At 44.5% G+C, this 26,193-nt stretch overlaps 1 protein-coding gene across 6 annotated transcripts in view; it reads right to left on the minus strand.

The window, feature by feature from the left end:
- The window catches only part of Dac (dachshund family transcription factor), a 188,733-nt gene extending 165,907 nt beyond the window's left edge, over positions 1-22,826 (minus strand). For all 6 annotated transcript variants that reach the window (XM_072910044.1, XM_072910043.1, XM_072910042.1 and 3 more), the window contains exon 1: positions 20,666-22,826. In XM_072910044.1, coding sequence (XP_072766145.1) covers positions 20,666-21,444 — 779 coding nt within the window. In that variant the 5' untranslated portion in view covers positions 21,445-22,826. The remainder of the gene's footprint in view (positions 1-20,665) is intronic.
- Between the last annotated feature and the right edge of the window lie 3,367 nt (positions 22,827-26,193).

The raw sequence follows: 26,193 nt of genomic DNA on the forward strand, positions 1-26,193 counted from the left end.
GTGACAATCAAGTTTGTCAAATTGTAGGAAAAAATCACATCGTTAATCAAAGGTGAAAGAAGTTTTACGACGAATAATATGTAACCACAATAATTATCATGCAAGATCCTTGCAAATGTAAAAAATAAAAAAAATAAAAAAAAAAACGCGGTAGAAAAATATACAAATTATAGAAATGATCGAAAATGATAAGAAAGAGCGACAAAGAAGGATACGAGTTTAAAATAAAAGGAGAAAAATACGTCTCGCATAACGCCTTGCAATTTCAACGTCTAGGATGTAGTTTAATAATTAAGGTGCGCCCCGCTTATATATGACTTTGGCTTGCCACCGTCATATAAAGTGGAAGGTGAAAACGGAAATTCTCCTCTACACTATTCGGCATGACGCTCCGACTTTTATACCAACGGCACGATCGATACTTCGGCAAAGGTGAATTCCGTTGCGGCACTCGTGACATTACGATGGAACGGTACACGTAGCGGTATCTCGCGAATGAAACTTTGAAAGGTACTTTGAAACTTTGAAAGGCGAATTCATACGAGAAATTGAGAAAAGTAATTCAGAGTTTGATCTTTCTTTTATATTATACATATATGCACATCGCTTGCACTCTGCGTCCTTTTATAGAGCGGCCAGGATGCACTCATCGTTGTATATGAACGTATGCTAATGTCTAAACGCACGAAAGCTTAAAGAGTGCACGCGTAACGCTAATGCTCTCCGGACTGGCCGTATTAATGACTCGCGCATTAACAACCTCGGTAAAGGCGCATTACAATGTCGAGGGCGAGGAAACTAATTAAGAACGTACGGGCATTCCGGAAAGAAGCCACCTGCAATCCTCACACGGTAGCACTCGTTATCAGTTAAACGAGTATTAAATGCAAGAAAATTTAATGTTACTCACACGCTACTGTGATTATCAGCGGCATTAGCGTAAAATGATTACTTCAGTGATGACTTCATTACGAGTTTCTTTAGAGATGTAAGATGGTCTAATGTATTATAAAAATAATATTATGAAACACGATAAATGTATACATATGTATATATATATATCACACTTGTCTACAATGTTCTGTCTGAAATAACACTTTTAATATCAATTAAAAATCGATTAGCGTTGAATAAAAAGTTTAGACTAAAAGCAATTTGCATAATTTGAAATTAAAGATGTCTCACGACATAATTGTTTAACCGTCCGCCTCTGATGAGTCGAAATGTCTTGCGTGCACCACGTGCCGCGAACGCATCGGCATGTTACGCGCGCGAGAGCGTGACCGAGAGAATAGGAAGGACGCGCTTTAAATTATCGCAATGTTACATTCACACGTCGACAGGTTCTGCGATAAAACCGGGCGCAAAGTTTCCGCAAAAAAATCGCGGAAGAAAGGCGCGAAAAAAAAAAAAAAAATATATATATATATATATATATATATGTATATATATGGAAAAAAATTCAAACTGCTACATATGCATAAGCAAATATATTCTAGCGATTCGAAATAAAATTACGATTGCACTACACATGCGAATTAGTATAATTAGCGTTCACGTTGGCGGCGTGTGCGATGAAATTGCGTCGTATTTTTCGCGATATTTATTTCATAACCGGATAAGGAAACTGCCGACTCTCACGTGGAAATACTTTGAGATTTCGAAAAAGAAACGTAACAATTATAACGAGCGGGATAATTATATATTTGTTGTTATCTCAAAAGGACATTACAACTCTCAAATGAGAAATAGCAACAGTCCTAATAATATATAATGGATATAAGAGAAACGATCCACAGCCGTACCATGAACTCACCAACTTTCGCAAAGAATTTAATATATAGAATGCCGCTTTTATGACGGCAGTTCGATACTTTCAAGACGCTATCGTCGTCTCTCTCGCGTGGAATGAGGAAAAATGCGCGCGCGTTAGACAGAGACAATAAAAGTTGCGTTATGTTATATGGAAAAAAAAGAATGGAACAGAGTGGAATAGACAATCCTCGAATATCTTTTCATATCCTGCTCGACGCGCTGCCAACAAACCCGAGGAATCGCAGCCGCTGACGGTCGGTATCATTAAAACGTAATCACTGCTCTGTTCGCTAACCCCGGTGATGCTAATTTGTACGTTAATTAATGCCGAGTACCATTGTGTTCGCTTATGCCTACAGAAGCGATTATTTAGCGCGTTGCCTTAAGACGCTAGTAAGCGCATTCGCTCGCTCGCTCGCTCGTCGATCAAAACACTCGCGCGCTTCCTGTTTTCTATCTGAAACGATTACGGCGCGCCGTTTCTCGAGGTCGGTTCAATGTGTTCCCGCCATCATTGGCCGCTATAAAATCCTGATTATCGAGGACGCAAATGCGAATACACGTATCGCGTCGTAGAAGCGCACCAGAGATTTCTTTCTTCTATCGATTTAAACGCGCAAAATATCGAATATTATAGAATATAATATAAATGTAGATAACAATATAGAATGTTATATTATGTAAAATTGAAATTTATTAAAATTATATTTCGACCAAGGATATATAGATTGATAAAAGTGAAAATATGATTGTCGCAAATGTGAACATTGTGGCGAATAAGTGAGCTCGAGAGAACCTTACAATGCGATTGAATATCCGGACTGCTCTATACAAAGCTGTGAAGAAAAGATTTCTCAATCCAGCGATGTGATCCATTCTGTCGCGTTTATAATTATAAAGCTATTACCGAGGATCGAAGACATTGTCTAGTTGAGAGAGATAGAGAGAGAAAACAGCCGGCATTCTGCTATCCTTCCCGGGTGGTGAAGTGCTCTTCTCGTAGGTGCTCGAAACGCGCGTTTAGTTGCGGACACGTTTGTTGTTTCCTCTCCCGGGGCATTCGCGCGTCCTCTCTTTCTTTCTCTCTCTCTCTCTCTCTCTCTCTCTCTCTCTCTCTCTCTCTCTCTCTCTCTCTCTCTCTCTCTCTCTCTTTCTCTCTCTGTCTCTCAGATGTTCTTCATTACCGAACGCTAAACGACCGCTTCCCACGACAATGGGCTCCCTCGGCTACTTCTTTTGAAATTCCTTTTGTTCCTAGCGACCACAATGATTCCCCTACCTCGAGGACTCGGAGGAGACGCGACCGTTGCTTCTGTACAATTTACAGAGCCTTCTTACCACCGAGATTCGTCGTCATACGCGGGCCACTCGATAATTAGGATACTCGCGAAAGTGCAAGCTGGATATTCATCGATCGCGAATGGAATTATACGACAATAAAACACCAACATACTCGGCACACTCTTCAAGGTGTTGAACTTGCTTGTTTTAATAATACGTATAAAAAAAATTAAAAATATATTTTAAAAAGCGCATACAGGAAAATTTGATTTAAATGAAATTTGACATTTCTAATTTGACGTATGAAATTAGTGAGCGAAGGGAAAAGTTATTTGATGAAAATCGAGTTTAGTTATATATATAAGATTTTTCCATCTTTTGCACGTCGTGACAGCGCAAAGTAATCCCTTTTTATCAGATAGCAAAAGTCGATTTCAGATCGTACAGAATCCACCGAGATCGGTGCACCCCTCCTCGATCGACGATATCGGTCAGCTGCTCTCTCGTGTATTCTTTGTGCCGCAGGCTGACGGTGCAATTTCGACCCCACCTCTCGTAGCCGTCGAGGCGAGTTTTTTAGCGAATTTAATATTTATACCGAATGACTGATGACTATAATAAAGAAACGGGGTCGTATTGTTCGAAACATTTTTGTCATTGATCGATACGACGTTCCGACTGACTGCTGGGAAGAAATGCTTTCACGTACGCACTCTGTAAACCCCAACACGTCTACGTCCCGAACCGTATGTCGGATGTAGCCAGCGATCATTTTCAGATCCGCAAGTTGAGAAATCCAAGTGAAAAACTATGGCGTGTGATTATCGTGCGAAATGTTTCGAATCGATTGAAGCGTTCTACCTTCAAATCAATTTCAGAATGCTCTTGTGTAAATTACAGCGATCTTAAAATTACCAAACAACCATTTGACAGAAATAAACGTGACATTCAAGGACGTAGTATAAATTGAGACCGTAACAAACAAGGACGGATCTGTTCATGAGGAAATTATCACGAGAAGGCCGATGTGGTATCGCTTATAACGCACGTAGTTTAAAACACTTTGGAACATTCGTGCTGAAAAGTCGATGATGTACGACGCGGTGTTTTTAAGGGGCCGAGAGCTACCTGCTCTGACTTCCTTTCTGTTCGTTATACATCGTGGTCTCAATAATTCGAGTCGAGACCACGATGTTACTCGATCCGCGTGAAATCCCGATTGTTCCATCGCCACGGCGTTTGTACTTGCGGTCGGCCAAGACAAAGTCGTTTTCCACCTTGCGAAAGAAGAATCGACTTTCGTAGCGACGACGTAGCACGGGCAATCATTAACGAATCATTATCGTTCCGCTCTGGCTCGAGGCCGGGACCGAGCTCTCGAAACAAAACCATTAATGATTTCTATTTGTATTCGTTCGTTTGGCTCATTTCACGGGGAGGAGGTAGAGGGAGGGCCCGGGCCCCCAGACCAAGTCCCCAGTGAATTATGTGAGAAGTTAGCTTATTTTCGTTAAGCCGAACTCCCGCGGCGCGAACAAATCGTCCTTCGCTGCCGCTTCTCGAGACCGAGCTTTGTTTCTCCTGTTTGTTGGCCTGTTGGCCTGTTGGCCCGTTGGCCCTTTGGCCCTTTAACTTTTTCTTTCTTTCTCTTTCACATTAAAGTCATACGAAGGATATCACGCGCCGAGTCATTGTTAATCTTTCGCCAACACTTTGCACATGTCCACATATCGTTATATATCAAGAGCTTTTCAACAAAATTCTCGAAACATTTAAGGGTCTATTGGGCATCTATTAATTACAAATAATTGTAACATGTTAATTGAATTATTTTATTAGATTATCTTTGTATTTCACTACTGCTTTACTAATATTTTTATTATTCGATATTAATATTAAATATCAAATTTATATTGAATATTGAAATCATATAAGCTCGGTTGAAAACAAATTTAACAACCCACACCATTGGCGCTTTGCATCCCAATAGAGCGGTAGGGATGGTAAGACAGAGACGAGACGGTGACGTGGTGGGTAGACAGGGAGCAGAGAGTGCAGAATGAAGTAAAGTAGGAAGAGATGCGAGAGAAAAGAGGAAAGAGAGAGAGAGAGAGAGAGAGAGAGAGAGAGAGAGAGAGAGAGAGAAAGAACGTGTTGCGTTTCGCACGCATATATTTCGTTTTCTGTTGTTGCCTGAGAAAACAGACGGCCGGGCCATGGCCGAACGTCGGCCCGTCAAAGCAGGGCCTTCCTCGTTCTCTTCCTTACGCGCATATCCCGAACCCACCACTGTACGCCTTCCTTCTCTTCCTTAAAGCCGGGCAATCGTCCCCTCCCGCTTCCACCGCCCCATCGTCTCCGACGCTCAGCGAGCTCTCTCCTCTCTCTCGTTATTTATTAGCAATCGCAGGCAGTGTTACGCCTAAACCAATATAGTCAGAGGCGCCGCGCTCAACGTTAGTGCGTGTCGAGCACGATGACGATGATAATGACGATGACGACGATCACGGCGCGGCGATACGATTTCCCTTCCCCCCCCCCCCGTTTCCCTCTCCTCTTTTCTCGCGAGATATTGCCGCACAGATACACACACGCACACATACCAACGACTGTTATATATTAGGCGCGCGTATCATCTGTGAAAACATTCCTTCTAATTGGCGCTCAATATTTATTGTAATTTCAAACACGTGAGCTCGCGCCGGGACCGCCTCCGTCGAGGGCCTCGTAGAAGGCAGTGCCCCGTTCCTTGTCTGGTTGCACGAACGTTTTACGACCTCGTTGAACCGTGGATTTATTCCTTCTCGATAGGCGATCCACATCGTGGACCCGGATCGCGATGAAATTCGTTTGTCGATCTCGTTAAATCTTTCGATGCGTATAATTTTGATATATTCTCGTCTTGTGTTGTCAAATTTTTTTTTTTTTTTTTTTTTTTTTTATTTTATTCAGAATGACGAGAAAAATCGTATTAGAAATAACGATTGATGACGTAATAATAAAAGGCATTCCCGCTTGCGAGAATTCAATACCGAGATAATGAAAAGAAGAAGGATCAGGCGCGTCATACTAAAATACAACGTTAAAGATTGATACGTGTGGTTGGAAGTATCGGATACATCGCGCGAGAGAGTATCAGCATCATCACTACCCTCCGTGTTCCAATTTACATCAAATCAGGAAGACAAGCTGGGAGAAGAACTCGGGAGCGCGCGCGAGAGTTGCCGTAGAGACAGGCCGAACGTAGCGCGAAAGTATCTCTCTTTCCCCGTCCCCTCCCCCCTTCTCTCTCTCTCTCTCTCTCTCTCTCTCTCTCTCTCTCTTTATACCTGGATGTAACCTCGGAGGCACTGACAGAAAGCGACCCGCCCACAAAAGTAATCTCGCTCTCGGTCGAGGAAGAAAGAGAAAAAGCCACACCTGATTCATCAGCGAGGAATAAATCGAAAGACGAGCCAAAAACAAAACGATTCACCATCCACCACTGCGTATGGTTCTCGCTCTTTTCTTATCCTCCACCCCTTCGCATATATTCTTTTTCTCACATCTACTCTTCTTTCTCTCTTTCTTCGGTAATTCCAAATGATGCATCCCGAGATGGTTTCTTCCGCGCGTCTAATGCTCCACGAGGAAACGAATAGAGCCGCGTGTGTAGGTGTAGCTTGCATCTCTTTCTCTTTCTCTCTCTCTCTCTCTCTCAGTCGAGAGACTGAGGCCAGGTACGCCCCGGCTATCCGCGCGCGCGTATATAAATTAACTTTTTAATTTCCCGCCAAGACAAATGATTTAATTTATTCTATCAATTATCGATGAAGCGAGGCGCGGCGGTACGAGGATCGGGCTGGCGGGAGGTGGGCTTGTTTGGTTTTCATTTCGATTCGTCGATATCTGATCGGCAGTGAATCTTTTTCGCCCGTGTCCCTCGATTGGCGATCTCTCTCTCTCGCTCGCTCTCTCTCTCTCTCTCTCTCTCTCTCTCTCTCTCTCTCTCTCTCTTTATCTCCCTTTCTCTCCATCTCTCGATGCCCGATGCCCGATGCCCGATGCGCCTGATCTTTCTTCTTTTCATTCTCTACGCTACTATATTGCGTATATGCACCGAACGGCAGCCGCTTCTTGTTTGCCCGCAGCAACCTCGTTTGATCGACCTGGCACTCTTTCCTTCCCTTCTCTCCTGACTACTTATCCGAACCTTTCGTCGCGAAATACAGGACAGCCTCTCTGGTTGGTCTGGCCGATGAAACGTCTATTAATAACATGAGAAATGATCGGAACTCGAAAAAATATATCGTCTCTCTCTCTCTCTCTCTCTCTCTCTCTCTCTCATCGAGATCGATCTTAAATCTCGAATCATCGATTCGACGGCGTGAAATAGAAGATGAAGGAAAATTATTTTATCGCGTCTGGTACGATTTGTCGAGCTTTCGTGCGCCTCGCTCTTATTGTTACGCATCGCGCATAATGTAGGAGAAAAACGAGATTCGACAAGGAAATTCCGTGGCAGAGCAGGGCGGCAAGGAGGAGACGATCGAAGCGTAGGTAGGTACCTACACGTCCGAGACCGAAACGGCCATTAGGTACCGAATCGACCGGATGATGTATGCAGCGCGCACGTACAGTACACGCGGCCCGATAAAAGCAGTAGCGAAAAGGGGGAAAGACCGTATAGAGGTGCGCGTAGTATAGGAAGATACTCTAGACCAGATGAGCAGATACGCATGCAACGCGCGAATTATGAGTACCGAGCCGATAAAATCGGAAACGAGCGCGCGTACAAAGCGTCGGACAAAGGCGAAGGGGGGGAGGGGCAGAGGGGCGCGCTGCCGCTCTGAGACATATGTTTCCACGGGTAGACGCGGCCGAGACTGCTCTCTCGGAACCGGTTCGACGTGTATCCTCTCTCTCACTCTCTCTCCCGGGCTAGGTCAGTTATTCAAAAACTGAAATATCGCCTCATTAACGGCGGCAGCTCGTTTGCGAACTCTCTTAAGGGGCTAAGATGCGCGGCTGTGTCGCGTCCTCGGCGTCATCATCGTCTCATCGCGGCTCATCGGAAGCAACATATCAAGGAAAATATTTTTTTACATCGTGAGCTTCAAATATGTAGATTTGAAGAATGTTAAAATCAAAATAATTTCATGTTACACTTAAATATCCTTAGTTTATAACAAATATGTAGTCAGTTTTTTTTAAACGTCTAAAATTAATTTTAGATATTTTGATTAAAACTCCGCATTGCAATACGGCTCGAGTATCGGGAAATGAAAATGAAAATGAAAATGAAAAAAAAACAAAAAAAAAAAAAAAGAAAAGGCATCGAAAACGCGGGAAAGAGGGGCAGATGGTACGTTCCGTTTAAAGTACCGCGGCCGTAGAGATGGAAAGAGAGAAGAATGAAAGTAAAGCAACGAAATATTTGCGCCGACAAAACTCTGCTCGTTCTCCACGACGGAACGGAATTCTTCGCTCTCCTATTTCTGCGTCCGCTTTCTTTAGCTCGCTCTCATATCCGAAATTGGCCGAGCAGAAGATTCCCATAAATACATACATCGCATGTATAGAATCCCCCTCAACGCGCGCGCTCTCTCGCTCGGATCGAGTTTATACAATGCTGATATTTTCGCGGGCAACGGGTGTCTAAACTCTAGACGACGTGAGATACGATCGAGTCAACGAGAAGCCTGGCTATTCGTTTATATATACGTATGGTTATACGAACGAAACCGCGTATTAAGTTAACGGCAACACACACACACACACACTCGAATACGTTTAGGCACGCGTTTCATCGTCGTACGGTTCTTTGCGCGTTCACGAGAGAGAAGAGTTCGATATCTATCATCTGTGCCGATAGATAAATAATTCAGCGAGAGGTATTACACATATAGATATATGTACGAGGTTCGCAGGTATTTAAGTTACGATCGTTTTCTGGCACGTACAGCCGTCGTCGTATTCCTGCCTCGAGGATGTCTGCGATTTATCTTGCGGCCCGTTTTCGAATACGTACGTGGTACGTACCCAGATTACGCCCGACTATTCCACGATTAATCATCATTCCGCCGCGATTAAAGGCCCAATTAAGTCCCGTTTTTGCAAGTCTGATTGTCCCACGATCGCACAGTCCATATATATATACATATATATTGTATATACATATATATATATATATATATACACCCTCTTTGGATATATACCGAGCACGCACAGTTAGTGCTCGGTTAGCCAGTCGACCGGTCTTATCTCGCGCGATGTGCGCGAATTAAAATGTACTTTATGGCCTGTGTCAGGCGATAATAATCGCCAGCGAGACACCGCGCGCGAGGATCCTCGTCGTTGCTTTCTCGCGAGTGCGTTCAGGATATATATGCACGGTATATGCACGGTATATGCACGAACTTTCTCGACGATCGCAGATCGTCAACGGGATTAAAAAGAAATCGGCAGCGCGTTATCGCGATCGCAAGGCATGACCGGAAAGCGTAAAGTTAGTATAATTGAAGTAATAATGAACGTAACTATACGGACATAACTTTACTTACAAAACGTCAAATGATTGTGTACAATTATGTTATAATTTATTTGCAGCACGATGCAATTCGATCGTTGCTCTTCATCGAAATCGACAAGTCACGATATATATACATATAAATACATATATCGTTATTAAATAGTTATAAATCGTTTAATATAATTTCACATGGCAGTCTCGATGAATATAAATCGCGTGTGCTAATCTCGAAATTTTGACAATTAAATCGAATCAAAACGCCGCTCGCGATTATTTTCTCCACTTTTGCCAGATTGCTCTACCCTGAGAAGATGCCATAACGAGCGACGTTGATAAATAGCGAACGCTTTCGAGAGAATCCCGCATAATTACATACCTATGCTCGCTCGTGGATGTTCGCCATATGCAACAGTTAAGATTATATTCGAACATATCGTTTTGTTCGATTCCATCGATCGAAAATTATCCTCGATTATTTCTGAAATATTAAAATCCCATCGTCGTAAATTAGCGTTAAATAATGGGAAATTCATTAATTTTTTTCTCTCCTACCTCGTGATTATAAACAATAATATATTTTCACCTAAATTAAATTATTAAAAATATTTCTTATCTTTGAGCCATTCGTTGAGCATCCGCTCTAATTAATTCACGCTCGAGCGTAATTCGTTATCATCCTCATCAAAGCGACAAACACGGCAAACACCTGCCTACGGAATCGTCATTGGCGCGATCGACGAACCCGATCGGATATAGCGGATAAACCGGATAACGCAATATCCACGCCACTGCGAGCACGATCTGTGGTCGGATGTATCAATGTCAGGCGCTAATAACACCTCGACTGCTCGTTCGCGGGCGTCCGAACTGCATGTAACAACAACGGCTGGCAGCTAATTCCGAACAATGATATAATTACATAGTATTCGCTATTATCTCGAGTGCGCGATGTATACATGGATGCGGAGAAATTAGAAGATTGCGAGTTACACGACGACCGGTTAGACACGATCGTTGATAGGAAGAAGTATTCCTCGAGATGCTGGAAAAACACAAATTAATTATGAGAAGGAATCTTTTTCGTCCAACGCGCACGAAGAACTTGCCAACTATCGCGACCGTGCAAGAAATCAACCGCTCACATGTATGTATAGTCGACGTCCTTGATTAAAAATTAAACTTAACTTAAGTAACAAAAAGAGATGGCCTAACAGTCTTTAGTCGGCGCTTTGAAGAAACGCCAATCAAAATTAGATGCTTGAATAGCTAAGAAAAAAAATTGAAACAACAGGATCAGTATACTTTTTTTTTTTCTTTTACCGTCAGCAGAAATCATAAACCGGACAGGTTAATATTATTTGGATATTGTTATGCGTAAACTGAAAGCATATGCACGGGAATATCTTCTTTTTTGTCGATTAAAATCGCCCAAGTTTCAGAGAGAGAAAGAAAGATGATATCGGATGATTCATTCCACAAGATTACATTAGAAATCTAGGCGTGTCGACCTAAAGCCGGTTCCTCGATTCGGCATCTTGAGATCGCGGTGCCGTGTTTTATTAAAAAAAAAAAAAAAAAAAAAAAAAATAATATATATATATATATATATATAAATAATTTCAGTTGTTCCAAAAATGATGCAGACTCGACAAAAGTATATATTCTTGTGCGAGGTTAATAGTTCAAATTCGTTCATTTATATATTTAATATATTATATCGTAAAACGATAACACAATCACGTATATTATTATCTGTATTTTAGCGTGTACCGGCACACAATCGCCTGCTTTTTTTTTTATTCACTGTCGGAAAATATTCGATTGACAAAACTTAAACAAAAATATATAAATCATGCAACTCTTAAGTAAACGGATCTCCCGTCCAATCAAAGTCCCCACGCGACGATCGATATTATTAATTATCATCGGTTATAATTTTCTCTGTATTCTCTCTCTCTCTCTCTCTCTCTCTCTCTCTCTCTCTCTCTCAACAATAGCTATAAAGATTAAAATGTAGGAGCATTAACTCTACCACGGATTCCTACCTAACTTGCTGGATCGATATCTCGCAATCACGTGGTATTTATCCCGTAAGCCTATATTCGTGCGCGAAAGGAAAAAGCGCGTAAACGGTCGCACGTAAAGCTGAGGTAAGGAGGCATCCGTGAAGACGTACGTAGAATCGAGAGAGGAAGGAAGAAAACTACAGATGACGGGCCTCGCGAAGGAAGAAAGAGCGGAATACCAAGGAGAAGAGGTGGCATGCGTGCATCACGCGAACGGACCGCACGCGTGTATAAAGATGGCTCCTCGCCCTCGACAAAACTGGCAAACACTGCTCGAGTTGGTTGACTGGGCTGACGACTCCGGTAGTCTGGGCACCCTTCAAGGGTATATCATAGGGGCTATCAGGCGTTCATGTACGTAAGATCGGCTCGACATGGACTCGCGCGGGAATCATTACTATAGAAGCAGCTACTCGAGAGCCTCGATTTTGATTGACGCGTGACGTTGCGCCAAACTCGGCGGCACGCGAGCTAAATAGACGGCCTCGCTCGAAAGAAGCTGCCACTGCCTTCTCGATCGGCACTGATTTCGCCCTAGCAAAGTCGCAAACAATCGCGATTTTGCCCCGCCATAATCCACGCCATACGGTGGCGCCGAAACGTCCTCGAACCCCACGCCTCTAGACTATACTGATCATACTTAAGTATCCTTTCGTAATGCTATGTATAGGCTCATAAACAACTAAAAAAAAAGAAAGAGAAAAATCATATCAATTATAGTTAATGCTAATCGCGAGGTTTGTGCAATCGACCCGAATAAGTGTAGGCGGTATACGAGCCGAGTTCTAACAACGACTTGATTCCTCTTAAACGCTCAAGTTCTAACTGCCACCTAGCTTCTCGGGGTGGTCTCGTGCGTCGTTTAATTACCATGTGTAACGAGTTGGAGTGGCTAGCGTGCACACGAAAGCCCTCTCTCGCCAAAGGGGTGCGATATGCTCGCTGACGTCGTCCACGAATCACTCGAAATTACCGAGTATCGTTGTGACAGGCCGGCTCGCGAGAGGCGGAAAGGACGCCTTTCGTGCAGTTTGCACATGACGGCCTGCACCGACGAAAACTTGAAATTCGTTCGGACTGCAGCATTCCGATGTAAGACTGTAATATGCTGGCGATATTACCGAGAGCGACGCGACGCATAATTATGGCAATTACACAGTCCAAATGCGGCGACTTTCCGGATTAAGAAGTTCTCCAGTCTATCGCGTATACTTTCCGTAATTCAGTGAGAAAAACATATATTGTCGAATAAATTATTGCCTTTGGTTGTGAGATATCTGCTAGTTAATCGCAACGTAATAATTCAATGCTTGAGCGACGCGTATCTCGTCGAAATGTTTCATATCATTTCCGCACAATCAATCATTCGTTAATTATATATTTGTAAATTATATATATGACACAAACAATCTCTCTGCTCTATGTGAATTAAACTAGATATATTTGCCGTACGTTTCAGCACTCGATTGATCAACCGTAATCTGAACGAGACACAAGTGATTTCATAATTTTTTCATAAATGAAAATAAACACGAGTAACGATATCGTGAAGATAATAACCCATTCTAGCTAAACAGTCACAGAGAAATATGAAATAAAAAGAGATAGAAGAAACTAATCGTCTAATGCACATCGCTACTATCGGATATGAGCGATTACGATAACAAGATAGCGATATAGTTGGGGTAGAGAGAGAGAAAGAGAGAGAAAGAGAGAGAGGATTTGTATTGACCTTCGGATCAATTCCGTTAAATCCGCGGTCGCATAAAATTGTTGTCGTAAAGGATTTACGGACCTGAGCGCACCGGTAGCACGACACGTCCACGACGAGGTTCGTTCCATCGAGGCACAGCTTACTCGACGTGAACACGCGATTGCATGTACAAATGCGGGATTCTTAAACGCGTCTCCCGAGAGAAATGGTTAAGAGCCCGCGGTGCTCGCGCCGAATGTTTTCCGTAATGCAGGACACGATACTACGAGAAATCCATACAATATCGATTAAAGGAAGCATTTTATTATAATCTATTACATATTTCCTATAAAGCTTTTTTTCAAGCCTCTCCGTTTATGATGAAACATGATTGTTCTGATTGATAAAAAAAAGTAGAAAATTTGTCAAAAACTTTCCCGACTTACAATTATTCAATCTATCTATAAATCCATCTCGAATTATTTGCGAATTTATGTGAATATATGTATTATGTGTAATAAATGTATTCCTGTGAGAGATCGAGTCCATCCAACATGGGGTAACGATAAAAATACAGAAGGATTATAAAGACCCTTGTTTCACTCGATGAGTTGTATCGCGTTTTAGTCACCGGGCGAAAGCGAAAGATGCGCTCTTGGGGATGGTTCTTTACGAGGGCGGCAGTATCGTCGCAACAAGGGTGAATCAAGGGGAAGGAACGAAACGGGACTCGTGGGTCCCGCTGTCGCAGTCAGCTGTTTTAATGTGGGTCACTGGTTCGCGCAGAAACAATCGATTTTAGCTCCTGTGACGCGACGTGCGTGGGCCATTGTTAAAAGTATGTAACGCAATCCGAGCGCTCTCGTCGACGAGAATAAAACTTGGACCGAATCTTGTTGAGCACGCTTGTGCCTTGGAAACGCCACTGGCTCGTGAGATTTTGCGCTTTTATTCTTTCCAGATTAACAATAAAATCCGCGATAAAAGATCTACAAAGATCAAGCGCATGGCCTGTATTTGATTATCAAGTGAACTAAAGATTATCTAAAAATTTTCTATATACGATGTGTATATAATTTATAATTGAAAACAATTGAATCTTTACAGTCTTTGATTTGATAATATAGATAAATATAGATTTAAATAGAAAATTGTTAATAATTTACTATTATTAAAGTTGACGGAAAGAGAGATTATACGCAATGTATTGTATAAGCGGCTTCAAATAACACGTCATCATTTATAAATTCTGTGAAAGGATCGTTCGCATCTTTTAAATGATACGAGAAATTAACTTTCGCGCTTCGATCAAACCGTATCCACCGACCATCATGATTGGCAAGAATTAACAGTGCGGCGGAAAATATAAGATATCAACGCAACAGTCGCGTATTTAACGCTTTAAATTGGGAGTCTTTCTTAGGTTCCGTCGAATGCACGGCCGAGAACGATAGAGAACGCCGAAAGGGAAACGCGGAACGGGAGCCTGGCGCCATTGCGATACAATACGAGGCCCCGATGACTTGCATTTGTATCTCGCCATCAAGAGGCCTCGTGATTATAGCCATGGGCCCGCTCGCATCCTGCTCTCTCTCTCTTCTGGGCGTACCGTACACGGGTTCCCATCGTCCTCGAGAAAGGATCTCGTCTTACCACATGCAGACGGCCGGCAGACGATACAGATCGCGATAATAATATTGTGACTTTATCATTGCACGCGCAGCCAACACACACTCCCTCTTCCCTCTTCCCTATTCTTCTTGGATACAAATTAACGCTCTCTTTAATTACTCCGCACCCGCACGATTAGATCGCGCAGTTTGGCGTCTCTCAGATGCCTCGCGATTAGACATTGAATGTTAAAAAGAGCGACAATTGAATTTCCTTTAAATCGATTGACAAGTATTATAAAACGGTCAAGTTTATCGAGCATTACGATAATTCAAAATGAATGTAATTGCGCAAACACATTAACAACTTTTCTTATATCTTTTTATCAAAAAAAAAAAAAAAAAATAAATAAATAAATAAATAAATAAAAATAAAAAATAAAATTGTTAAGCTTTACAAGTTTTGCGAACACAGGGACGAAATAAAAGAGAAGTGGCGAATATCTTGCATGGCTACAACGGTCGGCCATCTTTGGCCAACGTTATAGAACGAGAAGCGAGCAGCAGCGTTAAAAAGAGGGAGAAGTTCGGAGAAACAACGAGAAAAAGAACGGTGGGTGGGTAGCTGGATTTTAATCCTTCTTGTTTGTCTTTGCATTAATTATCCAGAATTAAGAACGCTGCTCGACCGCGGCGCCGCGCGCAGCCGGATTACTGGCTTTATTATTACTTGTTGCAGATTATTAATTACCGAGAATTATGAGCGAAGCGCGGGAATAGGCTGTGGGTGGTGATGGCGAACGGCATCGTGGGCGGAGGGCGGAGGGCGGCGGACGGATGCTGGGAAGAAAGGCACCCCTCTCAGATTTGTGTTTTCAATTAATTTCCGTAAATTAAGAACGATTGTGTAAGAAGAGATTAGTGACCGCTGGCCGTGCTTTGAAAGCTGTAAAGATACCGTAAATGAAGAAGGTCGCTCTGCGCTCCGATTTCTCGAGTATGGCGTAAATTAAACAACTCGATAAACTACCGCAGCTACAGATGTTGCAGAAAGCGACGAATAAACAAAGAAATAAATGAATAAATAAGCGGTAATATATCCTTGATGTTGGTGATTATAAATTATTAAATGGCCCTGGCACGAGTACCGAAATGGCTAATAACTGACCGGCGTTCGAATGCGTTACGATGCACTCGAGTTTTCCAATCGAGGCGGAACAATTTCCACTTTTTATCAATAAAAAGTCAGCGTGCGGCTGTGTTTTTATCGCGTTACTGTATATTATAAAGTTCAAGGCTCTATATCCGCTTCGCGGTTTTCATCGATTCCACCAGTTCCCTGTGAATTATTCTCACGGCAACTAGTATACGGCAAACAGTACAAGGCGCGGACTTGGTTTTCGGTTATGGGATTAATCGACAAGCAGATTTAATGGAGAGACACACACATACATATACATACATACACGTACACACACGTCGTGGGGGAGTCTATGTACGTAGGAGCACGACGGCAACACACGCGCTTATATATGTATCTCGATGAAAAGTAATGCTAACAATGGGGTCATGCGAGCCTTTATAATATCACGCTGGCGGCCCAATTCCCCGTGCAGGATACGGAACGGGAAAAAAAGGCCGAGAGGCCTGCCAGCTGCTGTAAACGATACAATTACCAGATAGATACGTGCTAGTGTGTACGGAGAGAAAGGAAGAGAGAGAGAGAGAGAGAGAGAGAGAGAGAGAGAGGGAGAAAAAGGAGACCGATCGTCCTCCACTCGGCGTCGCTGCAGCAAAAGAACCGAGCGATCCCTTTTCGAGACGTCCGTCCGTCGAATAATATCGCGATGCTTTCCGTCAGCCACGAAGAGAGCACAGTCGCGTTCATACGAGGACTTTACCGAGCCCTATTTGTGTATTCGTGCAGTTAACACGAGCGCATAGATATTAAAAGCTTACGTAGCCTATAACCACGCATCGGCGCACGGCAACAACCAGGAGCTGGGAGGAGCGAGCAGAGGAAATAAATATTAATAACGGCTTTCTGCTGCCATCTCGCTCTCGTTCTCTCTCTCTCTCTCTCTCTCTCATTCTGTTCTACTCTTGCTCTTCCCCTTTTCACCCCCTCTCTTCTCCGGGTTCTATTCTCTGTGTACTACCCCCTTCTTTCCTCTCTCCTCCCTGTGTCTCTCGCTCTCTCACAATATGTCTGTGCATTGTTAGAGCCATTACGGGAGCCAATTAATCTATGCACAATTTTATAATTAAACGGCTAATAGCGCATAGAATTATAGTCCAGGGCCGCGCGCACTCCCACGTAGTTTCTGGCTGGTTGTTGTTATGCCAGGTACATATACACTAAGCGCTGTGCTCGTGGATAAGGATAGAGAAAAATTATGTTATGCCTGTATGTGTTCCCCTCTGTGTGCTTTTTCCTTCTTTCCTTCTTTGTCTCCCTGGCGCGACCTCTTTTCGCGGATTCCCAATTAGAGGCTCAATTCCGAATAGGTAGTTTGCGCGCGATCGTTCGTCCGTCCGACCGAGTTAGGCGAATTAATTGATATAATTGACTCGTCTCGTTAGCTATGCGCAACGCGGCCGCATTATTATTTCCTCGCCGATTACCGTAGGGCCCGCATAAATGTGTGTGTGTGTATATATATATATATATATATATATATATATATATATATATATATATATATATATATATATATATATATTTATATACGAGATATACGACGCGAATAATTATTGCAGTCGATTATTTTTGTTTTCAATATATACTATAACAAGAATATTTGTTGGCGTTTTCGATCAAGATAGCGGCTCCCCAGATACGCGTCTCGGATAAGAAAAATCGAAAAATAACAATGTTGTCAAGATAGGCAGCGTCTCGCGATGAGAAATAAACGCGGCATTTAAAAATACACCAAGCGGCGGTAACGATTCACGCATCGTGCGCTCGTTACCACGCGTGTCTCGTGCGCGCGCGCGCGCTCGCGCACACGCAATTCCGCATAGCAAACTCGGCACGCGGCTATCCGCATTCGCCGTCGTCTGTATACTCCGCTTTTTAACGTTATTATTATTAACTCGGCAACGCACAAAATACGGCGCGTCCGGCGCAATTCGGTTCTATATCTCTGAGCCGTCCGGACGGAACAACGCAGCCGGCGCCGCGCAGTAAACCGCAAGAAAAATCCTCCTGAATTATCGGTGCGGTTCTGGGCACATGCTGTTGTATCAGTCCGGTAGAAGCGTAGAACGGCGCCGGGGTCGATGTGCACTTGTGTATATGTATGTAGGTGTGCATGCGCGCTTGCTTGCTTGCTTGCTTGTTGTATGTGTGTGTGTGTGTATGTGTGTGTGTGTTTGACTCGTCGTAGATGTGGCTCGCCTGTGTGTATCCGTTGCTGCCGCTACCGTTGCCGTGCATTATCAGAATGTAACGACGTCAGCGGTACACGCGATCGGACCGCACAGGCAGGCCGTGTCGCAGCCTCTTGATCATCCTATTTTTCAAGCGCGACCGTCGTCGTCTCGCTCTTTTTCAATCGATATCCGCGCGATCTTCCGCGATCAGAGTCGGCGAAATGTATCCAAAAATTTATCAAAGAAGCGAGAAACTTGTTTCTTTCAATCTTCAAATCGAATGACGCGACGATTGTTACTGAATATAATATCATTGTCACTAATAATTAATTGTCATATAATCGTCATCTGCTTTCGACATTAAAATAATTTATAAATACAAATTTCAAAACTGTTGTTGGATAAAAAGTTATTCATAAGATAAACAATTTAATCGATTTTTAGATTAAAACAAATTTTATAATATAAAAGACAGAGAAAGTTGACAAGAGTTTACGATGAAACGGAGAAGTAAAATTATTCAACTTACGAATAAAGAATATGATGTCGAGAAAATTGAACGCAAATCGAGCATCTACGACTGGACGTTCGTATTGCGAGAAAGAATAAACTGCACGATAAACGACAAAACGAGCTCGAGAAAGGCGAGAGACACCCGCACGAGCCGACGGCTCGCGGAGCTCTGTTCTGTGACTGCTATTCCGGATTATTCGGATCCCTGCGATCCCTACGAGTTTCCTCCTTCTTCCTCTCGCGCTCGCTCTCTCCTTCTGGCTATCTCCGACTCTTTCACTCTGTCCCTCGGGATATCCCTCGATTCCCTCTCGCTCTGTCCCTCTCTCCGTGTCGCGTTGAATCCGTTTCCGTTGTGACTGCCGCTGCGCGTCGCTCGCCGAACAAATATTGCCCAATTGCCATGCGATTTACGATTTGCCGCACATCTCGAAGAACCTCGTCCGTTTCGCGACAGTTAAACACGTGCAAATGGATCAACGAATTATCGAGAGTTTATCGTCGAATCTATCGTTTGATACGAAACATCGATCAATAGAACGAGCCGGATTAATAAACGATATCGCGCAGGAGGACAACATTTTAGCCGACGACCTTAAATCCCCTCGTTCCGTTTACCATTCCGTTTCGTCTGTCGTCTACCTCGTGGGTGGGGTGAGAGAGAGAGAGAGAGAGAGAGAGAGAGAGAGAGAGAGAGAGAGAGAGAGAGAAAGAGAGAGAGCTTGTACAACCATGCTCTCCTCCTCTCGCCCGGCATCCTCTCTTTCTCTCCCTCGTCGGGGACGATTCATTCAGAGAAACTGCCGTGAAAGGGACACCTGTTGGCGCGGGAACTTGGTGACAATACTAGAAACGAGAAGCACGTGCCAATACTATGACTCGGATATCTTAATTCTCTCTCTTTTTTTCTTATAATGCAGCCGTGTAGTGCATCGGTGCATGGGATTTTATTCGTATACTTTGAATGAATATTATTTTACAAATGCGATACGTTTTTCGTTTTGGCATAATTCCGTTGAATGTAAATAAAGCTATTGCCGAAACGGCATTCCTTTCAAACCGTAAAATACAATTTCGCGAAGCAATTTCGATGCATGAGGATCGCTCGTGAATGGCCTATACGAAAAACCCTGAGGGTCACCGGGAGCCGTTTTCGATGATGATCAAGTCTTAAGGAGCGGTAGGTGGTGCACAATTAAAGTACTTTTTCGCCGACTGGTAGCGGGCGCGAAAGCCAAGCCGAGGTACAGGCGAAGATAAAGTGCTGCCCAGCGGCGACACCGCGCGTTATTAATGTATGCGAAGATCGTAGCTTCTGTTTGCAACGGCGAGGCTCGCGTCAAAATATGCAAGCAGATGTACGCGAGTCGTATTTCCGGAATCTTCTTCTTCTCGTTATGAAAATTGATTCGCATTAACATCGATAAATATCCACTTATTCATCACTAAATCTGAATTGAATTTTTCGTTTGCACAGATTCGTTTGCAGAAATGTCCGGAACATATAGCAATGGCATGATTGCCACGAGGCAGAATGAAGAATGTCAAAACTGGTTTCATCGAAATTACCAGTCATAATCCTGAGCGCTCTGTTCTCTTCATCCTGAGTGCTCGTTCTGCACACTCGCTCATCCGCTTTGTTATTACCGAACTTGAAGGAATGTAAATCGACCTAAGAACGCCTATGCACGAGACTCGCAACCGAGAGACCGACGAAAATCGACGACCTAATCGAAGGAGAAATAGAAACTACCGAGAAGAACCGTTGTCGTGTCATCTTTCTTGAAACGTCGTCACCTACCTGGCCGTAGTGCAGTCCCTGTAAAGAACGTCGAAGTCCTTGCAGCTGAGCAGCTTGCACCGATTGACGCCGGGTTGAATGGCTCCGAGGCCGCGTAAGATTCTAACTTGCTCGACGTTACACACCAATGGTACGATATCCAGCCGCTTGAGCTTGGTATAGACTGTGTGAAGGCCGCCCACGAGATGTTTGAGAAACAGCTCGAAGGCCTGTGGCAAGCAGAGCATCGTGTCACCGGCGATAATAAACGCCGCGACTTTCTGGCCGCGATAATCGACCAACTTGCACTCGTTGGCAGTAGGATCGCTAGTACTGATCGGTGGTGGGCTGTTGTAAGATCGCGGCGGTAAGACCGCGTGATGAGCAGCCATCAGCTCCAACGGTGAGCCATGGTGACCGCTCAGCATACCGCCGAGTTGGCCCAGCAATCCCAATCCCGGCGGCGGTAAGCCCGGCATACGAGGAACCATTCCCGGTGGTGCCCCAGGTCCACCTCCGGCCGATAACGGCGGTGGACTCAAAGGAAGACCCTGAGGTGGCGAACCTCTCGTGGGCGATCCCGGTGTCGGTACACCGCGATGCTGTTGCTGCTGATGATCGCGGATCTGATCGCGCCCGTGCGACTGCTGATGGGATGGCGGTGGTTGATGCTGACTGCCGTGGAGTTGCTGTTGCTGACTCTGTTGCGTCGACGGGCTGTGCGGATGTTTCGGACTGCCGGTTATGGGACTGGCACGGCTGCTGTGATCGGAAGAGCTGTCCATTGCTCCGTGGTCCATGGGAGGTCGGAAACGCGCGTCCCTGTTTTTTCTCGTAGAGACGACGAGACACTCTGCCACGTCCTTGTCGCCAGCGATACGATCCGTGTCGTCTCTGACGTTCAATGTCGTCACTGTGTTCGCCCGTTGGCGAATATCGCGGTGCGACTCGAACGTAGGAGCGTGAATTGTTTCAATGCATGTTAAAGCATGTTTCTTCCGATCCTCTTTGTGAGCTTTCTTCGACGATATTTAACGTGTAGAAATCGCAAACGATTTACGATTTTAAAACTGCGCCAAACTAACACTCTTCAAACGTGTCGCTTATCACTGCAAGTAAATGTTGCGCGTCTCGACATATGTCAAACCGCACGATTTCTTCAGTCCTCACACGCACGTGAACCTCTGTGTCCATAACAATTTTTAGTCCACTACGCGGATATCTAATTTTCACCGATCCATCGCGAAAACGTTTAACTCAACTTTAAATAACGACGATGATTATGAGGACGATGACGATATGACAACAGTCCGCGGCACTGAGTTTGTCAGCGAGACGTAGCAACTTGTTCACTAGCTCACGATGATGATGTCTTCATATCACAATAAACGGAAAACTGCTACACCACGACGATTACACGGATAAAAGAGACGCGTAAATACGAGAGAACTGCAACGTGTATACGAATTACGACTGTGATAATGTCAATGATGGGATGACAGCGAGGATGACGACGACGACGGCGACGGCGACGGCGACGGCGACGGCGACGGCGACGGCGACGACGGCGACGGCGACGACGGCGACGACGGCGACGACGACGACGACGACGGCGGTGGTGGCGGCGGCGACGATGACGACGGAGGCGGCTGCCGCGGTAACTCGCAGGGACGCGCGTCGCTCGTTCTCAAAGTAGCAAACGCTCTCTCGGTCGAGTCGGGAGTATTTCCCTACCCAGTCACAGATGTAATAAATAAAAACATCAGTGGGAGCTCGACAAACGGGGAGGATGGGCGTTCTGTGCGCACAACCGACTATCCGGTTGGCGGAGCCACCGGGGCGGCTGTTCTCGCTATTGGACGGCAGGCTAACACTGTCTACGCCTTTCAAACCTTCCCTCCGGGTGGCGGCGGTTCGGCCAACCGCCCCCCGCATCCCCACTATTTGCCAACCTCTGCCACCGACGTGGTAGACGACGACGACGACTACGACGACTACGCCGACGAGGACGGTTCCGGGGGCTACTAACACAGAGGGACAACCAGACGCAGACGCGCGGAGAGCCTGAGGACAGTACGACTGGAACGCACGAGTGGGGGAATTCTTCTTTTACTCTCGCCGGGTTTGTCTTCTTTCGCGTTACGGGTCTTACGTTCTCTTTCCTGCCTCGGCGCGCGCGTGTTTCTCCTCGCCCCACTCTCTCAACTTTTATATCTTTCACTCTTGTCTCTTATTCGCGTGCTGTTCTTCTCTCGGGCGCCTTACTCTCCTGACTCGGCTCTTATTTCTCTTCTTCCTTTGACTGTCTGCATCATTTCCGTCATAGTGTTTCGTTTGTGACACCCTCTCACTTCATTACATCTGATTATCCAATTCTTTAATTTTTTAATTTCTTTCATATTATTCTTACTCTTCGCTTTTCTCTTGGTTCTTTTTTTATTTTCGATTCTTTAAAATCGTATACCATATTCTAATCTTTCTTTCATTTTTCTTATCTTTTTCATTATTCTCGTCTCTCCGCCCTTCTCTTATCGTCTCTCGCCGCCGCCTTTCACATTTTCCAGATTCGCACTCTCTCGCGCGAGCCAGCCGTCTCTGCCTTCTGTGTATATGTTTTCTTCTTCGCTCGCTCCTGTCCGTTCTACTCTCGCTTTATCCCTTTCTTTCGTCATCTCCCTCTGCGTTAGGCGCGCACACACGTACTGCCCGCGTCTCTATCTCTCTTTCTCTCACTGTTCCCTGTCCCTACGACGAAGAATGTCGCCAACGTTCGAATCGATCGCTCGCTTTCGCGTGCGCTGCCTCCCTTCTTCACCCTTCTGCCATCCGCGAACCCGCTCTCCCTCTCCTTCCCTCTACCTATTCCCCTCGCTTCTCTCTCTCTCTCTCTCTCTCTCTCTCTCTTTCCTCTACTACCTCGCTCACCTCCTCTTCCTCCTCAACCTTCTCCACTACCCTCTCCTACTCTTTCCTCAGATCTCCTCTACCATATTCGCCATCAGCATTACACGCGCGCACTTATTTCTTCTGTAGGTAACTCCGCTTTCCTTGCGATCTCTCTCCTGCTCCGCCACCCCCTTACGCCTTCGCCCACCCTTAGTCCATCTACCCTCTCTCCGCGCCGTGCGCGCCTCTGTGTGTTTCCTCCGCCTCTCCATCCCCACCAGACCGACACACAGGATAGTCTACACTCTCCGACTCCGACACGGTTAGGGTATGGGTGCTTAATATCTTTGTGCCATACCCAAGGCGCCCGTATCCGCCGACAGTTCCTGGAGGTGAATTTTGCCGCGATCGAGCACCTCGATTCGCGGGACAGAGATGAAAATCATAAGTGCGAAACGAGTACGAACAATTTTACACGAGTAGATGTAACGTACAAAATGCTTTAATTTTTTCGAGAAAAAAAGACGCAAATATATCGTTAATTAAAAAGAGCTCGCATAGAACCGCCACCGCATATATTCGTATTCGTATGTTGAATGCACGAAATTTTTTCATCATAAGTGAGATGAGAAGAGTATTAATTTTTCCTCGTGATGAGCTTTAATCCGTATCTTAAACGCGCTTCTTAACTCTGCTCAAGCGGAATGCGAAAAACATGTGACAGGGATGATTCGCGAAGACGGTCTCTGATTATCACGTCATAGACGCTTCGTGGCTGATAGCAACAGGAAGGGAAACAAGTCTAGCGTTCTCTCTTCTCTTTTGGCCGGTCAACCCCTCATCGTCCCTCGTCGGCCCGGTGACCTAGATTCGCTAGGGAGACCCTTCGCGAAGTATCGTCGTATGCGTATATATACCGATACATTCGTGCGGCCATACATGCATACATAAATACACGCATATACAAATACGTACGCACATGCGGACACAAACGCATGCATACTCATGTACAGATTCTACGGGTAAATATGTTTACTCAAAACAGCTGATCTCTACTTCATAGATTTCGAAACGAAGCAAAACCTTGTGGGCTTATCTTTCATTGAGCGCACAGGCGAAAAGCTCGATCATTATTCCTACACTTGTAAATCTAGTTTGCGTGCCAGTCGACGTAAATTACATTCTTAATTGTACATCATCCCGTACGTTAATTGATATTTTGCATTTTCAACGTGAATTATAATTAATTACTACCGCGCTGTAGTATTCGAGCGTAGAAACGCTTGATATCTCGCAAACGTGTCTGAGATATATAGATGTATATTACGATCAATATTTTATTGTAATTATATCGCTAGCATAATTGCGCATATATAATAGATTTACTGTTAATTATATGTTAGTGACTTAAAAAAAAAAGAAAAAAAAAAAAAAATTTACAGCAGACAAGTTTACAAGAGTGATATTTTTGTAATATCAAAACTGCTGAATATAATAAATCGCGATACGAGATAAAGGCCGTGTCCATCGACACAAATATCTAGGCTTAAACAACTTTTCCAAAATGAAATAAGAATGATCCTTTGTCTTGCGAGAAGACAATCGATCATAAGATCGATGTGCGTGGTCCGGACAAGTCGGAGGAACGGGGGAAGAGGGGCAACCAGTAGGGGACCGATGTTTGCCGCGACCCAAACCACGTCCAATTAGTGGAATTAATACCGGCTGGGCTTTGGGGGAGCTAATGCCTCTGTGTGTGCATACCTACGGGTATGCGCGCCGATGACTGCACTTTCCTTCGTGCGTAATGAAGGACAGTCCCGTCGTCGAACCTATACGTTGATGCATTCGCTCGTGGAAACGCGATCACCATCGGCCGCCTCTTGTTCTGCGGTCACCGATGAAATTCCGTAACTCAAACAGATAACGCGACGATACTGTTAAATCGTTAAGAAACTCGGCTATCGCGAGAAGAATCTGAAACGAACGGATTATCGAGATAATAAATTCTAAAACGTTACGCGCGCGATGGATAATATATTTACTATAATTACAACAATAATAATAAAGGTCAATTATCGTGCTTAAATGTATTTTGTTATATTATGTTGCCGGAAAAGAGAAATCGGTAGTTTGATGTAGATAAACGAGATATCGATATCGAGCTAATAATGATACGCGAAAAATGTAATTAACGATGAATTTTCCTAATCCATTCTTTAGAGCATTTCAGAGAGACTGTCAATTATCGGAAATTTATTTCGGATATTACGCTCGATGGCACGCATATCGCTTCTTCGCTCTCTGTCTATCGTCTCTGCCTCTCCTTTTCTATCTATTTTTCGAAAGCACACCGATATCGCTCCTGCTGTTCGCGTTTGGCGCGAGGTTTGGCACGATGGGGAACGAACGCCCGGCATTTTCAGACAGGCCACCGTGTGATACGCATTGTTCGTCCTGGACGTCGCCGCCGTCGCCACCGTAGTCCCTGTTACCGCTCGTTGCCCACCCCGCTACAGATACGCGCTTAGCGCAACACGGTGTGTTTGCATCGTGCATAGCTGTTACGTAACCCTCGTCATTGTTTGCGCATCGTCGTTACACGCCTATATGGAGAAAGGGAGGACGGGGAGGGTGATCACTCTCTCAACGTTACGAACGAA

Source organism: Anoplolepis gracilipes, chromosome 17 (assembly GCF_047496725.1).
Source record: "Anoplolepis gracilipes chromosome 17, ASM4749672v1, whole genome shotgun sequence".
Classification (NCBI taxonomy): domain Eukaryota; kingdom Metazoa; phylum Arthropoda; class Insecta; order Hymenoptera; family Formicidae; genus Anoplolepis; species Anoplolepis gracilipes.